At 43.4% G+C, this 19,413-nt stretch overlaps 1 protein-coding gene across 3 annotated transcripts in view; it reads left to right on the top strand.

The window, feature by feature from the left end:
- Nucleotides 1-3,085: 3,085 nt before the first annotated feature.
- RAPGEF5 (Rap guanine nucleotide exchange factor 5) overlaps nucleotides 3,086-19,413 on the top strand; it is a gene marked incomplete at its 5' end in the record, with an annotated part of 217,138 nt that continues 200,810 nt past the window's right edge. For all 3 annotated transcript variants that reach the window (XM_082633000.1, XM_082633002.1, XM_082633001.1), the window contains one exon: nucleotides 3,086-3,316. In XM_082633000.1, the coding sequence (XP_082489126.1) occupies nucleotides 3,086-3,316 (231 nt within the window). The remainder of the gene's footprint in view (nucleotides 3,317-19,413) is intronic.

Consider the following 19,413-nt stretch of genomic DNA (forward strand, 5'->3'; position numbering starts at 1 on the left):
AAGAGCCAATAAAACTTGTGTTTTCTTACCATATGTATTTCCATAAACTTTAACTTTGATGATGTCATTCTCCTAAGTAAAAATCAGCTCTGATACTTCAGTGGTTTGGTTTGACCTGTGCAGTGTTGGCATACATAGGATTTGCTTTTTTTTTTAACTTCCAACATTGCAAAATCAGGAGAGTTTATGTAAAAATCCAGATTAAGCTCCTTTTGAAAAACTGGGTCCTTATATGTGGTAAAATTCAGTTCTTCAACTAATATGTTCTAGATACTGAACAAAAGGAAAAAGACTTTCAAGCCCTTGTGGGACTTATATTCTTGTTGTGGGGAGGCAGACAACAGAGAAAATCAATAAGTAAAATACATAGAATGTTGGATGGCAACATTGGAGGGCTAGGAAAGAGAGCAGGAAAGGGGCAGATGGGAAGGGCTACAATTTAAAATCACATGGTCATGGATGGCCTCACTGAAATGGAGACATTTCAGTTAAAAAAAACTTAAGGAGTTGAGGAAGGGTAACGCTGAATTCTAGAACTATGCTTTCTAATAGAGTAGCCCAGAGCCATAAGTGGCTATCTCAATTTATATTAATTAAAATTAAATAAAATTTAAAATTCAGTTTTTCGGGCACACTAGTCACATTGCAAGTGCTCAAAAGCCACATGTGAGTAGTGGCTACAAAGCAGATACAGAACATTTCCACCATTGCAGAAAGTTCTACTGGACAGCACTTCAGAGGAAGTGTATTCCATGCAGAGGGTACAGCAAGTACAAAGGTCCTGGGGTGGGGTATTGCTTGATTTGAGCTAAATAGTGGCATGACTCTTCTGCTTACACATTCCTGCTATTCCCTGTTGCCTGTCTTATACCATGGCTATATGGTAATTGTCATTTAGCAGCTTACCTCAAGCCAACTTTCCAAAGGTCCTGTTGATATTGAGTTTTAGAACTTTGGTCAATATGATAGGATCTATGGGATAAAGCCCAAACTCCCTGGCCTTGCATTGAGAAGCTCTGTGCAAGAGTGTGAAGACCAGGGATCCGGCCTACGAGTCAGAACACATGTGTTCTATTTTGCAGCAGAGGAGGTTCATGGTGTGATTCAAAGGGTATTATCAGGGGTGATATGGCACAAGCATCCCCTAATCAGAGTGATTATTGACCACAAGTGTCCTGGAGGGCCTCTACTGGACCAGGACTAAAGGTCTAGTGGACCCTTAGTTGGTGTTTCAGGAGGGAGTTTGGAGCATGGAGTATGACATAGGGGCTCAAGGCAACGCCGAACTACTACTACCAGTGGAAGCAGAAGTATTTCAACATTATATAAGCTGGTACACTCATATGGTACATACAAGTAGGATTTCAGCCTTCAATATATGTGATAGGTATTTGGAAATTGTAATGGATGATAGAGTTTACTGTAGGGCCCTTTCCAGTAAACACACACAGCTTTAGGTGACAGGATTTAAGGCCTTCTCCAGTATGTCACTAGCATCCATTCTGATATTTTCTCCTTCTTCTCTATCACATGATCCCTCTCTCCCACCAGTATGACACATTCAGTGCCCAATATGTTCTGTGTCCTACCACCTTGGCGTTTTTCTCATGTTTTTCCTTCTTACTCAAAGGACCAGCACCCTTCTTTCTGCCTGGTTGAAGCTTCTGGACTCAGCTTGAAGGCACAGCTCAAGCTCCCTTCACTGACTTCTGCCTGTCCCAGACCAGAAGGATTTCCTCGCTCCTGTGGCCCTCAATGCTCATTATTCACACTCACTTGGCAATTACCAAGAGTACAAGGCAATATCTTTGTTATTTTATATGTGTATCTAGTCCTGGGCCAAGTTTTAAGTTCCTTGAAGGCAGAGGACACAGGTCATTCTTCTTTTTTCCTTACGTGGCCATATTTCTGTATATATTTGCCAAGCGTCTACCTTGTGAGGGCTGAGGGTACAGTGCTAAACCAACCAAGGGCCCCGATCTCCTGTAATCTTCATTTGTCAATTTTATTTTTTTTTAATGTGAATAAGCTTACTCAATTCTTACAAGTCTTAGGCAAAGATAGGGACCCCAGTGTCCTACTGATAAGGAGTAAAAGCGCTGGCTGGCCCTTGTTGAAGACAGATCTATCTGGGAGGTGAAGTTTCACAGCTATCTGGACATTAAGGCCCTGCTGGAATAGTTTCACTCCCAAGGCTCCACTATTCCTACCTCCTGGAATGGTGTAAACAATGATTCACACCACAGTAGGCCTTTACGCTTTACCAAGCACATTCATCATATGCATCAGGCTTTCAGGGAAGGTCAGCTTCCAACTTGTTAGCAGAGATTCACCTCCAGGTCACCAGACTTGAACCTATTTTGCTAAACACCTAGCATAGCGAACGAACAAAAGTCTTCTCCCCTTAGCCTTTAATGATGAATGTGTCAAAGAGGGGACGGCGGGGGGGCAATTCTACCTCACTGGTGTTTGACTTGTAGCAGAATACAGAGCCTATTTTGAAGTTCTCTGGCAAAAACCATTTTTGGGAATAGCGATTACGATTTTGAGCCAGGCTGTGGTGGGGACGGGGAAAAAAACCATTGCGCACACGGGGTGTGGTTGGTGTGCTCCAGACTTCCCAGCTCGCTTGGTCGAAGTTCAACGCTGGCAGAGAGGAAAAGGGGGTGAAGCGGGACTTTTCAGACTAAAGGGAGTTGGGGGATGGGCCAGGCAGTAGAGTGGGTTTGGTGCTGGATTCTGGGGATCCCGCACCTGTGGAAGAGACGGTGCCCAAGGTCCGGGGAGTGGTTGCCGGGGTCCAGGTCCGCGGGCGGAGGTGTGCCGCCGGAGAGGGCGGGGCGGGGCGGGGCGGGGCGGGGCGGGGCCGGGCGCACCTGGGCGGGGAGGGGGAGGTGCGCGGGGCTGAGCCTGGCGGGGGCCGCGGCGCGCGCCAATGGGCAGCGGCGGGCTGCGCGCCCTGCGCTCGAGCCGCAGTCGCGCCCTCTCACTGCCTGGCGAAGGCTTGGACGGCGCGCGGAGGCCAGTGCGGTGACGAGAGGCAGCCGGCGCCGCAGCCGCAGCCGAGCCGAGCCGCCTTCAGGGCATGAGGATGGCCGTGGGCTCCGTCAAGATGCAGCCGCCGTGCGAGAGTCCGGCCCTGGCCGCGGCGGCGGCGGTGGCGGCGGCGGACGGCGCCTTTCGCCGCAGCCCCAGCGCCCGCGAGCCGGAGCGCGAGCCGCTGCAGTTGCCGCCGCGGCCGCGGCTGCGAGACCTGCCCGCGCTGCTGCGGAGCGGCCTCACTCTGAGGAGGAAGCGCAGCGCCACCGGGGGCCGGGTGAGTGGCCGGGTCCTGCCGGCCGGGATGGGCGTGGGCGGCGCGCACGTGGAGCCTGCGCCCACCCTCGCGGCGACCGAGGGGGGCGTCTGGAAGTTGGGGAGGTTCCGGGAGGGGCCCCCTTGTGAGAGACTGGGCAGAAGAGGGGCCCGGGACGGTGGGGTCGTGGGGTTGCCCCGGGGGAGCGAAGGTTTGCCCTTCCCCCAGATGCACCTGACTTAACCCAAGCGCACCTGGATTCAGGCTGCGGGACTGTGAGCATCGCCGGAAGAAGGGCCGTTTGCCTGTCCCCAGAGGGGGAGCTGCAGGTGTCCGGTGCCTAACAGTCGGCCAGCCCTTTCCCGGCAGCGAGCCTCAGGCCCCACGAGTGGGATCTCCGTTTGCAGGGGGCATGAGACGTGTGCGCTGGTGTTGGGACGCCTCGTTGCAAGCTTTGGGCATCGGCACTGGCTCTGGCCGACGCTACGGACGAGGGGGAGACCCCGGAGTTGGAAGCTCCGGGGCGAGCTTTAGCTCCCGGGTTCCCGAGTCGCCAGCACTTAGTACTCGGCGACACCCCCAGAATCTTAAATACTGACTTCCTGCTGGTGTGTTCGATAGGATTTCCTGGTGGAGGACGGTGCCTCATTGGGTTCTAAGGGCATCTAATGGCCCGAGCAGGTCAGACGTGTTTTGTGGTTAAGAGAAGCGGGGCGGCCTGGGGTCTTTCATAAGTCACCCAGCAGGCCCTGCCGGGGCCTCTGGCCACGGGGCTGACTTGTCAGGTGTCCCTGCTCACCGGGGCCTTGGGCACTTTTGGTGGGTTTTACTGAGCTTTTAAAATTTTGCCATCCTTAAGGAGACCTGACCGAGAAGCTACCACAGTAGATTTTTTGGACTGTAAGTTAAAAAAGAAGTAAGTCTTGGTTGTCTGCTTTAAAAGATCTTACTGGGGGATTTTCAGCTCTAGCAAGATAAGTTTGTGGAAACTTGAGAGTTAGGGAGAAACACTGGGTTTGGTATGGACTCATTTGGTCAGGGAGGGGTCTGCATTGATGGAGGTCTTCGGCCTTTCTAGGCTGTGTTCCTCCTTTCCTAAGAATTTTTCTTCCCGCGTAGGGGATGACTGTACCTGATCTACCTCAGAAGGATGTTTTGAGGATTAGCTGAGTGTAATAGGACATCTTTAAGTCCATGACCAGGGGAGTTTAGGAATTACCCACAAATGACCTTAACGTGTGGCGTACAGGATTGCCTGCAAAGAAAGTGGGGAAATGTGTCCCAAAGATGTGATAACTAAATAGACACAAGAACCAGAGTTATAGACCTTGCAGGCGTCTAGGGAAAAGTAGGTCAAATCATGTTCCTATTATCCTTGACAGTTACTTTTTCATGGCACAGAATACTGAAGATGTGAGGGCAGCCAGGCAATCTGTGAGCAGAATTGCTGAGGGTTTCTTTATAAGTAGATCTGGAGTGTTCATCTGCATAGAGGCTTGTGTTTCCCTTGCCTGGGATGATGTTGTGGTGGACCTTGCTTAGATACATATTTACTTAATTATTCTGAATGCAGTTACTTCAAATAATGTATACTTTATTGGCCCTTCTTTAGTTCTAATACTGTATGACTTCTCTTTGGGACATTCCAAACACATTTCATAAGTGCATGCCTAGTATTCTTATTGGAGGAAGATTGTCAGATTTTCCAATATTGGAAGCCCGTAATTTTCAACTATTTTCCCCTCCTTTGGCTCTGGAACCACCTTTGTGTTTTTGGAACCTTCCCATCAAAGGAGTTGGAAAGAGTTTGAAAGAAAGAGAAAAATAAGTGAAATATGTACCCGTATTAGTTTGTTCAGGCTGCTATAACGAAATACCATAGGCTGGGTGGCTTAAACAACAGAAACTTATTTTCTCACAGTTTTGGAGGCTGAGAAGTCCAAGATCAAGGTGCCAGCAGATTTGGTTTCTGGTGAGAACTCTCTTCCTGGCCTGTAGACAGCCACCTTCTTGCTGTGTCCTGACATGACCATTCCTTGGTGCACATGGAGGGAGAGAGATCTCTCTCTCTTTCCCTTTTACTTCTTGTTTTTTAAATTGAAATATAGTTGACATACAATATTATGTTGGTTTCAGGTGTATTACATAGTGATTTGACGTTTGCATACATAACAAAATGATCACCACAAGTCTAGTTACCATCTGACTCCGTACAAAGTTATTACAGTATTATCGACCATATTCCTTATGCTGTATATGACATCCCCATGGCTTATTTATTTTATAACTGGAGGTTTGTACCTCTTCATCTTGTTCACCTATTTTGCCGCCCCCCACCACCCATGACCACCTGTTTATTCTCAGTATCTTTGAGCCTATTTTCATTTTGTTTGTTTTTTAGATTCCACATATGAGCTCATACAGTATGTCTTTCTCTAACTTATTTCACTTTGCAGATTACCCTCTAGATCCATCCATGTTGTCACAATGGCAAGATTTCATTTTTTTTTTAATGGCTGAGCAATCTTTCATTATATGTATATGTGCCATCTTCTTTATCCATTCATCTATCAGTGGACACTTAGCTTGTTTCCATATCTTGGCTATTGTAAATAATGTGGCAGTGAATGTAGGGACACATATACCTTTTCCAATTAATGCTTTTGTTTACTTTGGGTAAATATCCAGATGTGAAATTGCTGGATCATATGGTAGTTCTATTTTTAATTTTTTGAGGGACCTCCATACTGTTTTCCATATTGGCGGTGCCGATTATAACCTTAACCAACAGGGCAGGAGAGTTCCCTTTTCTTCATATCCTCGCCAACACTCGTTGTTTGTTTTCTTTTTGATGACAGTCATTCTGACAGATGTGAAGTGATATCTTATTGTGGTTTTGAATTGCATTTCCCTGATGATTAGTGATGTTGAGCATCTTTTCATGTGCCTGTTGGCCCTCTGCATGTCCTCTTTGAAAAAATGTCTCTTCAGGTCCTTTTTTAAATGGGGTTATTTTTGTTTTTGTTTTTGATGTTGAGTTGTATGAATTCTTTATATATTTTGGATTAACCCCTTGTTGGATATATCATTTGCAAATATCTTCTCCCATTCAGTAAGGTGCCTTTTCATTTTGTTGATTGGTTTCTTTCACTGTGAAAAAGCCTTTTAGTTTGATATAGTGCCATTTGCTTATTTTTTCTTTTGCTTACTTTGCCTGAGGAGAGAGATCCAAAAAAACTATATATATATATATTGCTAAGACTGATATCAGACTGTACTGCCCATGTTTTCTTCTAGGAGTTTTATGGTTTCAGGTCTTACATTTAAGTCCTTCATCTGTTTTGAGTTTCTTTTTGTATATGTTGTGAGAAAGTCGTCCAGTTTGATTCTTTTGCTGTAGCTCTCCAGTTTTCCCAGGTATATTCTTGCCTCCTCTGTCATAGATTAATGGACCGTATAAACGTGGGTTTATTTTTGGGCTCTCTATTCTGTTTTATTGAGCTGTGTGTCTGTTTTTGTGCTTTACCATACTGTTTTGATGACTGTAACTTTGTAGTATAGTTTGAAATCAGGGTGTATGTGGTACCTATAACTTTGTTCTCTTTCTTAAGACTGCTTTGACTACTTGGAGTCTTTTGTGTTTCCATACAAATTTTAGAATTTTTTGTTCTAATTCTTTGATCTCTCTCCCTTTTCTTATAAGGCCGCTAATTCCGTCTTGGAGACACCACCCTCATGACCTAGTCTAACCCTAAGTACCTCCCAAAGCCCCTCCAAACACTATCATCTTGAGGCTTATGGCTTCAACATATGAATTTTGGAGGAACACCATAACAGAAGGGTTTGAAGGAAAAAGAAAAACATGAGAAATATGTGCCAAACCAGTGGATGACTTGTAAGCACCTGGGGTCATGTCGTTAGCCCCTTGGTTACCAGTGCAAGTAAATCATGGCTTAGATCTTTTTGTGGACCTTTAGTTTTGTATCTCATGGGCCGTACTTCCAGATTACAGCTGACTGATTATAGGGACAAGTTAGCACAAATTCATTACTACTGGTAAGAAAGTAACTTTGTGCATTACACAAGTTGGTAAGAAAGTTTGCAACTTCTATATTGACCAAGATCTGATTTAGGAATATGTGAGACTCTTGCTCATGCTGTCTTGGGCTCCCACAGATCTTGACAATCTGACATCAGCTGTCATCTCATAAGCTCTTTGTGGGTTGTGTTGCCCAACCCAGGTGCCTTGTAGGCTCTCTCTTGTGAGGAAAAATTAAGCTGACATTTGTTACTACAAGAACTCCTGGTTCCTTGGTTCAGTCACTTCTAATCATATTGAATTCAGAATGCAAACTGATTCAGACTCTTTGCACTGCTTTAGGCTAAGTGGGGAATGGCTGAATTTTTCTTTCGGGGAGGACCTCCTAAACAAGTCAGTGGTAAGATAAGGCACAGATTGAACTTCCACCAAAACCATTTAATTGTTTCTTTTTTTAAACTTTGTGTTACGGAGATTATGAGAGAATAGTATAATTACTACTTACCTTCAGCAGCTATTAACATTTTGCCAATTTTGTTTCACTTATTTCTCCTTTCCCCACTTTTTTTTAATCGGGGCTGGTATATTTTAAAGCAAAATCCTAAATATTATGTCATCTCATTCATAAGTGTTTCAGTTTACATCTCTGATAAGGGCTTTTTTTCCTTAGGAAAAAAAGAAAAAAAACATAAAAATTGTATGCCTTTCTCAAACCTAAAAATATTAACAAAATTCCTTAATGTAATTCCCATATTTAATTTTTCTCAGATGTCTTTTCACTTATGATTTGTTGCAGTCAGGAATTAAACAAGGTCTACACATTGCATTTGGTTGTTAGGTTTTCAAATCTATTTTATTTTATAACAACCCCCCCCCCTTCTTTCTTCATGCCTTTGATTTGATAATTATAGCCGGTCATTTGTCAGGTAGAATGTCGCGCTTCTGGGCTGACTTCTTCCTTGTGGTGGTGTCTAATTTGTACCTTTATTTTCAGTGTTTCCTATAATCTGGCAGTGAGATGTAGAGGCTTGATTAGATTCAGACTTAAAGGCGAGCATCCTTGGTAGGTGTTACTGTGTAAAAGTGTTGCATCACATCACAAGACATGTGATGTCCGGATGTTTCTCTCTTTGAGATATCAAGAGTGATTAGTGGGTTCAGGTACAGTCAGCTTACCCTTGTACCTTTCACCTAATGACTGTAGCATCAGTCATTGATGATTGTAACCTAGATCCATTTCATTAGAGGTTGCAAAATGATGACGATCTAAATCTCTCATTCCTCTTGCATTTATCAGTTGGGATTCTGTCTATAAAGAATTTACCCTCATGAATTACTTAGGTCTCCTAAAAATCAGATCGTGTAGAAAAGACAGGGAAAAAGCTTAGTTTTTTTCCTTTTATCAATTTTCTGAGTTATGATTTAATGCCCTAACAACCTCCCATGATAATCAATGAGTTTTTCTTTTTCAAGTATCAGTAAGATCTTGTGGATCTTAATGTCTTTGTTTCAATCCATTGAAGTCAGTATTCTTGTTGATGCTCAGTTTATACTTATCTCCTGTATACTTTTTACAAGGCCCTAGTAATCTCTAATACCTTTCTTGCTTTCCAGCACAAGGTATTCTAAGCTTATCTTGTCCATTTCCTGCTCCAGACCCAAAATCAGCCATTTTCCAAGGAGTACTGATTCTTTTTACTGAAAACCATTTGTTTCCCCCAACTTTTTCCTCTCTTAGTGGTTGCATTTTTTAACCTTTATTTTAAGCCTTTCATCTTAAGTTTTTGTCTCTTTTAAAATTCTTCTCATCAGATGTTTCTAAGACTGTCATTTTCTCCCTCTAATAAAATAACTGGTAACTACCATTCCCTCTTTCTATATATACTGTCAGACTGCTGGGACTGGCTTATTTTGGGCTTTGGCTGCTGTGATATTTTCTGCAGTGTTCTACCACTTTCTTCATCGCCTTGAAATCCGTTTCATTTACAGCAGCTAGAATGATTCACTAGTTGTGCCAGTTCGACTGTTCACCGAAGTCCTCCAGTGATGCTCAGTCTTTGGATTAGTCTTCTCTCCCCGACCTCTTCCCTTTAGCCACGCTTCACTCAGGCAGGGTCCCGATGACATGACAAGTGCTCCTCAGACTTGAGAAACTGGAAGTTCTCACTTTTTCATTTATTACAATCTCTACCCCATGACTCCCTCTCAAAGAAGAACAGAGCTGCCCATTTCCTATGTCCGAGCTGGAATGTTTTAGGTGTGACTTAACACCCTCCTCTGCTGGAAATGAGACTGTTAATTGAGAAGCACATTCTGCTCCAAATTATACCAGTATGGCCAATTTATAGTCATTTTATACACACTTCTCATAGGCAAAGCATGTAATTTGTTACTTGTATTTAAATTAAAATCAATGGCTAACCCTTCATAGCTCTTAGTTATGTGCCTTGCATGTTCTTATATAAACTTTAACCCTCACTACAAGCTTGTGTGTTCAATGCTATTATTTGTATTCTACAGATGAGGAAACTGAAACCCAGAGGTAACTTGCCCAAGATCACTGAGTGTGTAGGGGAAGGGAGGTTTGAATCCAGCCAGTCTGGTTCCATAGTCCATGCTCTGACTTGACTCTCTCAAATGCACTGAGGGCAAAGGGTCTTATTCTGAATGCCCATAGCTTTATTGTACCTGCCCCTATGACCTTCCACTCTGAGAGTGGTCAGTTCATGGTGTTGATAATGCCACACGTTAACTTTTCTTTCATTGGAGCACAAAGAGGCTTGTGATCCACCTACTGGGATTGGGGTAGGGGAACTGAGGGCTGGGGGGAGGGAACTACTGTGGTTATAGGTGTACGGTAACTAATATTTACTAAGATTAAAAGGTGCATTCAGGGCTTCCCTGGTGGCGCAGTGGTTGAGAGTCTGCCTGCCGATGCAGGGGACATGGGTTTGTGCCCCGGTCTGGGAATATCCCACGTGCCGCGGAGCAGCTGGGCCCGTGTGAGCCATGGCCGCTGAGCCTGCGCATCCAGAGCCTGTGCTCCGCAAAGGGAGAGGCCACAACAGTGAGAGGCCCGCGTACCGCAAAAAAAAAAAAAAAGGTGCATTCAGTGTGTCCTAAGCAAAAGCACCCAGGCCCACCTTGATCAATCCAAAAAGCTTGTGAATTCATCCTGCTTACTTTTCTTAATCTGCTTATGGTAGCCTGTCAGAAGATGAAGGCCATTAAGGGAGGTGTGCATCTTTCAGGAAAGGTGAGTCAGGTCAGATATGAGGCCACATGTTGGTTTTATTTGAGAAACATTGACTTCCTACCAGCTCTAACTTTGATATCATAGAACTATGTTGACCGTGTCTATAAATAAAGTAAAACTCCGTGAATGTCACCTCTAAAAATATTTGGGAAGAAGGAAAAGAAATTACAGATTCATTTATTCTATCTTAATTTTTTGTAATTCTAGCAAAGGACCTCAAGGGCAAGTTAATGCCATATTGACTTTCTTTCTCTCCCCTCCGACCCCCTCACACAGGCTTTGGTGGAATAATTGGATCAGAGGAAAAGAGCTTGGGCCGCAGCTTCAGAAACTGGGTTTGAGTCACAGGGCTATCACTTGCATGTTATTCTCTGCATGTATCCTTGCATGTTATTCTCTGAGCTCTCTAAGCCTCAGTTTCTTCCTCTGTAATGAGATACACTGTGGATCAGGTTTTTCTGAGAGACAATGTATGGGACGTTTTGGACACAATGGAGCTTAAATTTTTCCTTCCCCAGCTGGATGCTTATTCTAGGCAAATGGACTTTCAGAGACATATTTATGGAAATCTAGGCACAAAAAATTTTGCTTTCATATGCAATGTCAGTTTCCAAGTTTTAAGAAAACGCGATGTCCTCACATATAGTGAATATTTCAGATAGTGTCTAAATACTGGTACCATAACCAAATAGTCTGAGTTTCACACTTGCACTGTTTCTTAAATTGACTTGGCAGTAATTGGTAACTTGTGAAGCTAAAAATAGATGGAAAGGTGGGAGAAAATTCACTGGGGATGACTTGGAGTACTTGTCATTTTTTTGCCTCAGTATTTCATAACAACCCTGGTTAGGAATACTGATCTTTTCAGTAATGAATATGTTACCTAGGAGTAATTTGTGAGAGGTTATTAGATTCTATGGGAAGTTGGAATAGTTAAAATCAATGACTTTTTTCCATGGCTAATTATTATTATGATGTATCATTCATAAATGGGTATGGAAAAGGGAAAATCCACAGACACCACTGTGGATTCTGGCATGTCTTTTATCAGATTGAAACTTCAATAGTCCCCTAAAGGGAGGAGGTATTTTCACCTGTGAGGAAACTACAGTCCAGAGAGGTTAAGTAGCCTTCCATGATCACCCAGCTAGGAATAGTATAGGTAGAATGGAGCCCAGGACCGTCTGATTCCAAAATCTGTGGCCTTTCCCCAAAACCATGTTGTCTAAGACATTGACAATAATTATAACGTGGTGTATTGAAACAATGGGTGCCCCAAGGAGCTCCAGTGGCACAATAGGTTAGTGCATGGTACTTATATGAAACAATGGGTGCCCCAGACATTTCAAGTTTAGTGCAAAACACAGCTTATTTTCTTTCCCATGTCTTTAGTAATGGCTTCCAGGATCAATCTTTAATTACTCGCAAGATTTGGTGATGGCTTGAGCAGCAGCTGTCCGTCATCTCCCAGCAATATCAGCCATTGTACAAGAAACATGAAGGTTTGGGATGACTCATTCTGGAAGCCATTGCTCACGTGGTTTGGAAGCAGACTAGCTCTGTATTACAGATGGGCTTGGAGATCTATAAAGCAAGTAGGTTCCTTTTCAGGAAGACCGGCAGAGGATGTAGAATGAGTTTCTGGTAACCCAGGAGTTACATTTCTGAAGGTGACTTGTTTGATAATTAAGAAACTTCAGATTAGGAAGGGGGGAAGTGTGCATACCTGTCAAAGTAAATGAACCCATTTATAATTGAATCAAGTTTTTGAGAATACACAAGTATCTTTTAATAAAGTTAAGCTTTGGGATATTTACCTTTTAATGTGTGATTACCTGAAGCAAATGGTTCTTAACTTTTTTTTTTTTTTCCCGAACCCAAGCCTCTTCAGGAATCTGGGATAGCACCCTAGAAAAATGCACGTGCAGACATAATTTTATATCTCATTTCAGAGCACTTGTGGATGTTCTGAAGCCTGGGTCACCACACACCCCTAGTTAAAAGGCCCTTCTTCTAGAAGCAGCAACATGACTCTATAATTATTTTACTTTTTATCTTCCTCTAAAAATCTGGCATAGTATGAAGTGCTCGTTCAGTAAATATTTTCCCGAATTAAAGCATTTTATTGGCTTGTTGAATTGGAAATTGCTCACCTCTAAATGTAGCAAAAGCTTCAGTGAGCCCTGGGAGGTGGTGGCGTTGATGGTGATAACTATTATTATTTAACAGATTCTTATATAACATTTATCATGTCCCGGTCATTTGAGGTACTTTAAGAACATTAACCGATTGAACCCTCATAACAGCCTTGTGTGGCAGGTACTCTCATTGTCTTCTTGTCTGAAGTGGAAAATGAGGTACAGAGAGGCTAGGTAGGTTGCCTGAGTTCACCTAATAAGTAGAGGATGCAAGATTTGAACCCAGGAAATCTGGCTCCACGTTGCAAGGTCTACCTGTTCTGCTGTATCCTCTCTCCAAATAAAAGAATGTATTTCCTTGATTACAGTCTCTCTCTCTTTTTCATTTTAATATTTTTGAAATAAGGATGTGTGTTAAATTGATGTGGTCATTTAATGGGATATTACTTTTTTCCTTGTAAAACTATTATTAAATTGATAGTGTACCTTAAAATTTTGGTGTCTTAGAATAAAACAACTATAGTAAGCCATATTTTAGTTTTTAAATGTAGCTGAATAGTTTATCTGTAGAAATATCAAAGTAAATCACAGCTTTAAAATGGTGCATACAAATCACTCACTTCTGGGCCTCTCCCATGTATACATGTTATTAAACTTTTAATTAATTTATTTTATTTTTGCTGTGTTGGGTCTTTGTTTCTGTGCGAGGGCTTTCTCTAGTTGTGGCAAGCGGGGGCCACTCTTCATCGCGGTACGCGGGCCTCTCACTGTCGTGGCCTCTCTTGTTGAGGAGCACAGGCTCCAGGCGCGCAGGCTCAGTAGTTGTGGCTCACGGGCCCAGCTGCTCCGCGGCATGTGGGATCCTCCCAGACCAGGGCTTGAACCCGTGTCCCCTGCATTAGCAGGCAGATTCTCAACCACTGCGCCACCAGGGAAGCCCCATGTTATTAAACTTTTGTTTGATTTTCTCCTGTTAAAAAATAAATAAAATAGAATGGTGCATACAAACAAAACCCCTATTTGTGAAGTGTGAAAAATTGAATGAAAAGTATATTAACAATTTATCTGAGCGCTGATAATTGGTTATGTAATGACTTAAATGACAGAGGAAAATACATTTAAATTTTTTCCTACAAAAAGCATGAATATCCTTAAAGTAGTGTTGAAGGTGAAATTATTTCTACATAGAAAGTTTATTATTGGTTCCCAAGATGGGTTTTTTTGTTTTTTTTTTTTTTGCGGTACGCGGGCCTCTCACTGTTGTGGCCTCTCCCATTGTGGAGCACAGGCTCTGGAGGCGTAGGCTCAGTGGCCATGGCTCACGGGCCTAGCCGCTCCGCGGCAGGTGGGATCTTCCCGGACCGGGGCACGAACCCGTGTCCCCTGCACCGGCAGGCGGACTCCCAACCACTGCGCCACCAGGGAAGCCCCAGATTTTTTTTAAAGTACAATTTAAAAGTTAAACTTCCCATACCTATAAATCCCATTTGTTTTTTAAAACTAAGAACCTTGAGTATACCCAAATGCCAGTAGATTTAGACTTGGCCTTTGAGTCACTGTACATTATGTGGGGAGTTGGCAGATCTTATCTTTTGTGACTCAGTTAATCTTTTTTATGTTTTATCTGCTTTGTTCATGAGGCATTGGCTTCTCCCTCGTAAAATGCTTTTCTTTGCATTTTGCACCATTTGTGTTATCTGTAGAAAAAACATAATTCAGGATTTCTAATAAAGGCAAAACATACCTTTCTAAAGTTAAAGAGTCCGGAAAACCAGGGCTTCTGCAATCTAGCTCGTAGTCTTCCTGTATTTTTTTCTAACTTGTCTGGCAACTTACGCTCTAGCCCCATTGGTGGTTTTGCTGTTCAGTTCAGTCGAATTTGACCTTGTCAAATCATTTACCTGCAGCTCTTAGGAGGTGTACATGCAAATACTTATGATTGCCCAACACTTTTGCCTTTGGTGCTGACTGTAAATTTGTTTTGCTCTCGCCTGTTACTATTGAGGGGAGTGAACGGCTTATCACTTCTGTTTGGTCTAACACTCTAAATGTTGGCCATAATGAACAAACACTACAAATGGTTCACTCCATTATATTGTGCTGTGAATTTATATATAGGTTTGAAATCTTCTTTTGTAGGGGAAAACAAAAAAGAAGATGTGTGACGTTACCTTTTAGATATTAGGGGAAGTTTGATGCCTATTTCAATCCATGAAAATAGAATTTGGCTTTGGTATAGGAGAAAGGACATTTTTCTGTGTGTTTGTCATTTAACAACTGTATGAATAAGTCAAATAACGTTTTTGGGTCTCCGTCTCTAAAATGGAATACCAGTATTCTATCATGATGGAATTGATGGTGGGAGAGGGGACCAGTTTTCATTTCTTGGCCCTTGTCTGCCCAGCCAAGGTCGGAGCAGTGGTCTCTCTCCATTGAGACGCCACCTCAACCCCCAGAACACTTTGGGGCATATCTTAGACAGAGGGGAGGATGGGTCTTTAATATTCACCTCATCTCTTGAGTTGAAGAGGAGGCAGATAATGCTTTAGTAGAAAGAGCATTTGAAGGAACAGGAAGATTCTGATTAAATTGAGAATCTGTCATACCAAAAGAATAAAAACGACATACCTATGAATCTGTTTCTAGAAGATTAAATCATTTGTTTGGCCGTAAACAGAATTCTGGGAGAGTTGTTGGAAGAGAGCTTCTGACAGCAGTCCTTTGTGTCTGGGGAGAGCTTATTACCAGGAGGTTTTATCTTTTAGATAAGAGGTTTTTTGGCTATTTCTTGTCATCAGTGAAAGCTATTTCTTAGCCTTAAATGAGCATCAATATTTGTTTTCCTCTACTGTTTAAAATTTATGAAAAATCTTCAAATAGCACCCATTGAAACACTGAAATTGCCTACTCTTCTTGGCACATAACTTCTTTAAAAAAAAAAAGAAAGAAAGAAAAAAAAGAAGCCTCCTAGTCACATTCTAATCTACTTTGACTGTCTCATGAAGTTAGAGCTTAAAACAACTCAGCACATTTCAGTGCGTCAGTAGGTGGCTGTTCACTCTGCTGTCATTTATGTAAGACTTTACATTTGCAAAGTGCTTTCACAGTCTTATTTTACTGTGTTCATCGCTCTGGAGTAGGTATTCCTTTCGCATATAGACAGAACAGGTTACTGAGCTTCTACATAGGGCCCAACCTCACCCGGCTGTGAAGCAAAGGTAGTGCCCACCTCACAGGGTGGGAGTGGAAGTAAATTAACATGCACAGCGCTTTTCAGACAGAGCTGGTTGTGTTGAGAAGCCTTAGTGTGGGTCGCCGCTCTTGTCCTTGCTGTCCTCACCATCATTGCCTGACATGACAAATCTGAGGGATTTCAGGATAAAGCCCTTTGAAAAGCGGAAATAGGTCTTATTGGTTATGGTGATAGCAATTAAGTAAGAGGCTCAGACATTGGTATCTTGCTAAAGGTCACAGCGAGGAAGTTAAGGGTCAAGGGCTCCTTAGGCTGGAAGGGTCTCTGATAGGATATCTATGGTCTCTTCTCCCTAAAGCTGTCAAAAATGGGGTCTAAAGGAGGACTTCTCAAACTGTAGCATACACATACCTGAGGATCCCTGAGAGCTTGTTAAAACACAGATTCTCGGGCCCCGGTCTTAGAGACTTTGATTTCATAGGTCATGGATGGGGCCCAAGAATCTGCATTTCTGTCAAGTTCCAGGTGATGCTAATGCTGCTGGGTCATGGACTCGCACTGGTCTAAAGGGCCTTAAAAGTTTGGTCCCCTTCAACATCAGAAAATGACTGAGGCTAGGAGTCTACCTGGTTTTCTGTTTGCCGCCTCCATGATGGAAGGACAAGCCAAGATGGCAGTCTGTGACTATAAGAACTTGATTGAATTAATAATATTGGAAACTCCCCGTTATTGGTTTCCACAAAGTGAGTGGCAGTTCAAAAAGCAATGAGCGTTTGAAACATAAAGGGTCCACAGCAGCTGAGTGAATGAATTCTGTTTGTCAACCCCCTGCCCTCTCTTTTGTGTTCTGGTCTATACCTCGGAGTCTGCCCTCTGGATGTTCATCACTAGGGCTCACGCCATGTGGCTTTGGTTTGCGTTCAGTCAGTGGAAGGCCGGGGAGGAGAGGGGTCAGGGGTGGGTGTCTGCCCCTTCTGCTTCCTCCCTCTTCCAGTGTGGCACTGGCAGTGACTGGGACCATCTGTTACTACCTACAACAGGCCAGTCTCTCCTCCATCACTTCGGCTCTCTCCAGCCTCCAGTAAAGCTGTGTCTTCCCCTAGTCCCCCCTGCCTATGGCTGTTAAAGCCTTGTCATTACTAGCCCCTGTGTTCTGTAGCCTCTGCTGCTGGGTCTCGGAACCTTGCCCACACATACTTTGATAGGCTCTCTTTTGAGAGGACCCTTGATTGATACAGGAGCCTAAGGAAGAGCAGTGCTGGGAAGAGTGACAGTAGAAGGTGTAGCCTTGGGTGAGAAGAGCCTTGTGAATGGAGTGGGTATGGGCAGTGATTGGCGCAGCCCCTGAAGTTTAGGTGGGGGGTAGAGGTGAGGAGTGCAGGGAAGGGGACTGGCCTCTAAACTGATGCTGGGTTAACCTCAGAAGGTCCTGGGAGGTTTCTGGTGAGAACCTATAACTGCGCCAAAATGTGACCCGAGTTCAGCCCATTCCTGCACCATTCCTGAGCGTAAACTTGGATGGCTAGGGTTCAGAGTCAGAGAAGCTTTTATATGAAGAATTTGCATTCCTCTTCTACAATTGCTGGACAGGTTTTTTGATTTTTGTTTTCCAGCCCCTGCCCTTTTCTCAGACACCCTTAGCATTGTTAGTCTGTACACAGGAGTTATAAGGTCTTTTTGTGGTACTTTGATCTGGCTAAATTTGGTCACAGTATATTGAACATGTTCTGAAATGCCTGCCAGAACTACATTCACAAAGTAACAGATAGTTGAATAGAATAATTACACCTTCGGTTCCTTTGCCCATGGGTTCCAGCGATGGGCGTGTCAGTAAGGTGAAAAACACTTTTCATGGTTTTGGCACTCAGCCACATCATCATCTACAGTAACCTCACCATGAAGCAGGACCACAGCACAAACTCGTCCCAATTCTGTGTGTTTATCAATTTTTTTATATTGAAATGTTATGCCCAGGTTGAAACTATTTCACAGCTTTTCGAGATTTTTTTGGGGGGGGGGATAGTGAGGTTATCTTAATACTTTGTCTTAATAAATGAAATGTTTAAAGACAAAACAGGCCCTTGATCTCAAATTTTCTGTTGTTACAATTCTTTAGGAGGAAGAAAAATTCTCTATGAGGAAGAATGAATTCTGGAATTTTTTCCCTCTTTCTGGGTTTTCATATATTTATGTGTCAGAAAACATGGCTATGTGAGGGAGTTGGGGGGGTGTGACCTCATACAATTGAGACAAATCATGAATCACCTTGTGTAACCGTGGCACAGATTTAAGGCATATGAGCCCTTTGTTTTTGCTGAATTTTCCCTCCTTTCTGGTCATTTATCCAGTAGGACTTGGTGGCTGGGCACCCAGAGAAGACAAGCCACAGAGGAGAGGATCCTAAGTGTACCAGGAAGGGGATGGTGCCTTGCTAGTTGGAGGCTGCCTTGAAGCGGTGATGTATGAGCATCACCTGTTAGTGCAAACTGACCAGAGGGAGTAAGGAGGGGTTCTAGCTCAGATGATCCCGAGAGAGTTTGTATCCTGTCCAGGGAACAAAGAGGAGCTCAGTGTAGAGGAGGGGGCACGGCTGGGCCCCCATCGTAGGCTTCTTTTCCAGCCTCAGACCCTGGGATGAGGATGGTTCTTGCTGATCTACCTTGTTTCCACCTCCTAGAGTGGAAGACCTCCCCATCTCCCTACCTGGCGAAGGATCCCTCCTCTTCTTAGTATCTCCGTCTCTGGTGAGGCTCTGAGAAATCTCTGGGAGCCTTTGTCCTGGTGTTTTGAGGATTCATCTCCTTACTCACTTCCCTTGGAATGAGGTATCCATCTTCATTGTGGGTTTGGTTTCCTTTGGCTCTACCCTTCTTGTTTTTCTCTCCACCTCCGCCCCCAAGCTTTGTTCCCTAAGGCTTTCCTTGTGGACCGTTTTCCCAGCACGTCTTCTCTGAATCAGCTCATCCTATTGTTTGCTCTCCTTGTTTCCCTGCACAGCCCTCCTATTTCTTCATCCTTTTACCATTTACCTGGCTTCAGCTGAAGGCTGTTTGATATGGAAGGGATGCTACATGCTCTTTTTAGAAGTTTGGGTGATTCAAGCCCACTTTTTCATGTTGAAGATTATTAAGACTCTCAGGGAAGCCCTTATCCAACCTCCCTTAATTTTTTTTTAAGATGATTTAAGCTCTTACAGCACTTATATCACCCTCTCCCCCTCCCTTCCTTAATTTCCCAAGACAAGAGGAACTTCTGCAAGAGCTCGAATAACCACTGTCTAACTGGTCTCCATTGGGGGATGCAGAGTTTACAAACACTGATTTCTGATTAACATGACATTTTCAAAACTACCTCCTTTAAATAGAGACTTCTGTCCTGGTCAGAGGATGTGTTCAAAAGGGTATTCCTCTGGTGAGAACTAAGATTGTGAAATTCAAAATCAGTTTCGTTTCTTAATGACCGTAATAAATGTAGAACCTTCATTTAAGCAAT

This window comes from Mesoplodon mirus (genome assembly GCF_964341445.2).
Source record: "Mesoplodon mirus genome assembly, chromosome: 9".
NCBI lineage: Eukaryota > Metazoa > Chordata > Mammalia > Artiodactyla > Ziphiidae > Mesoplodon > Mesoplodon mirus.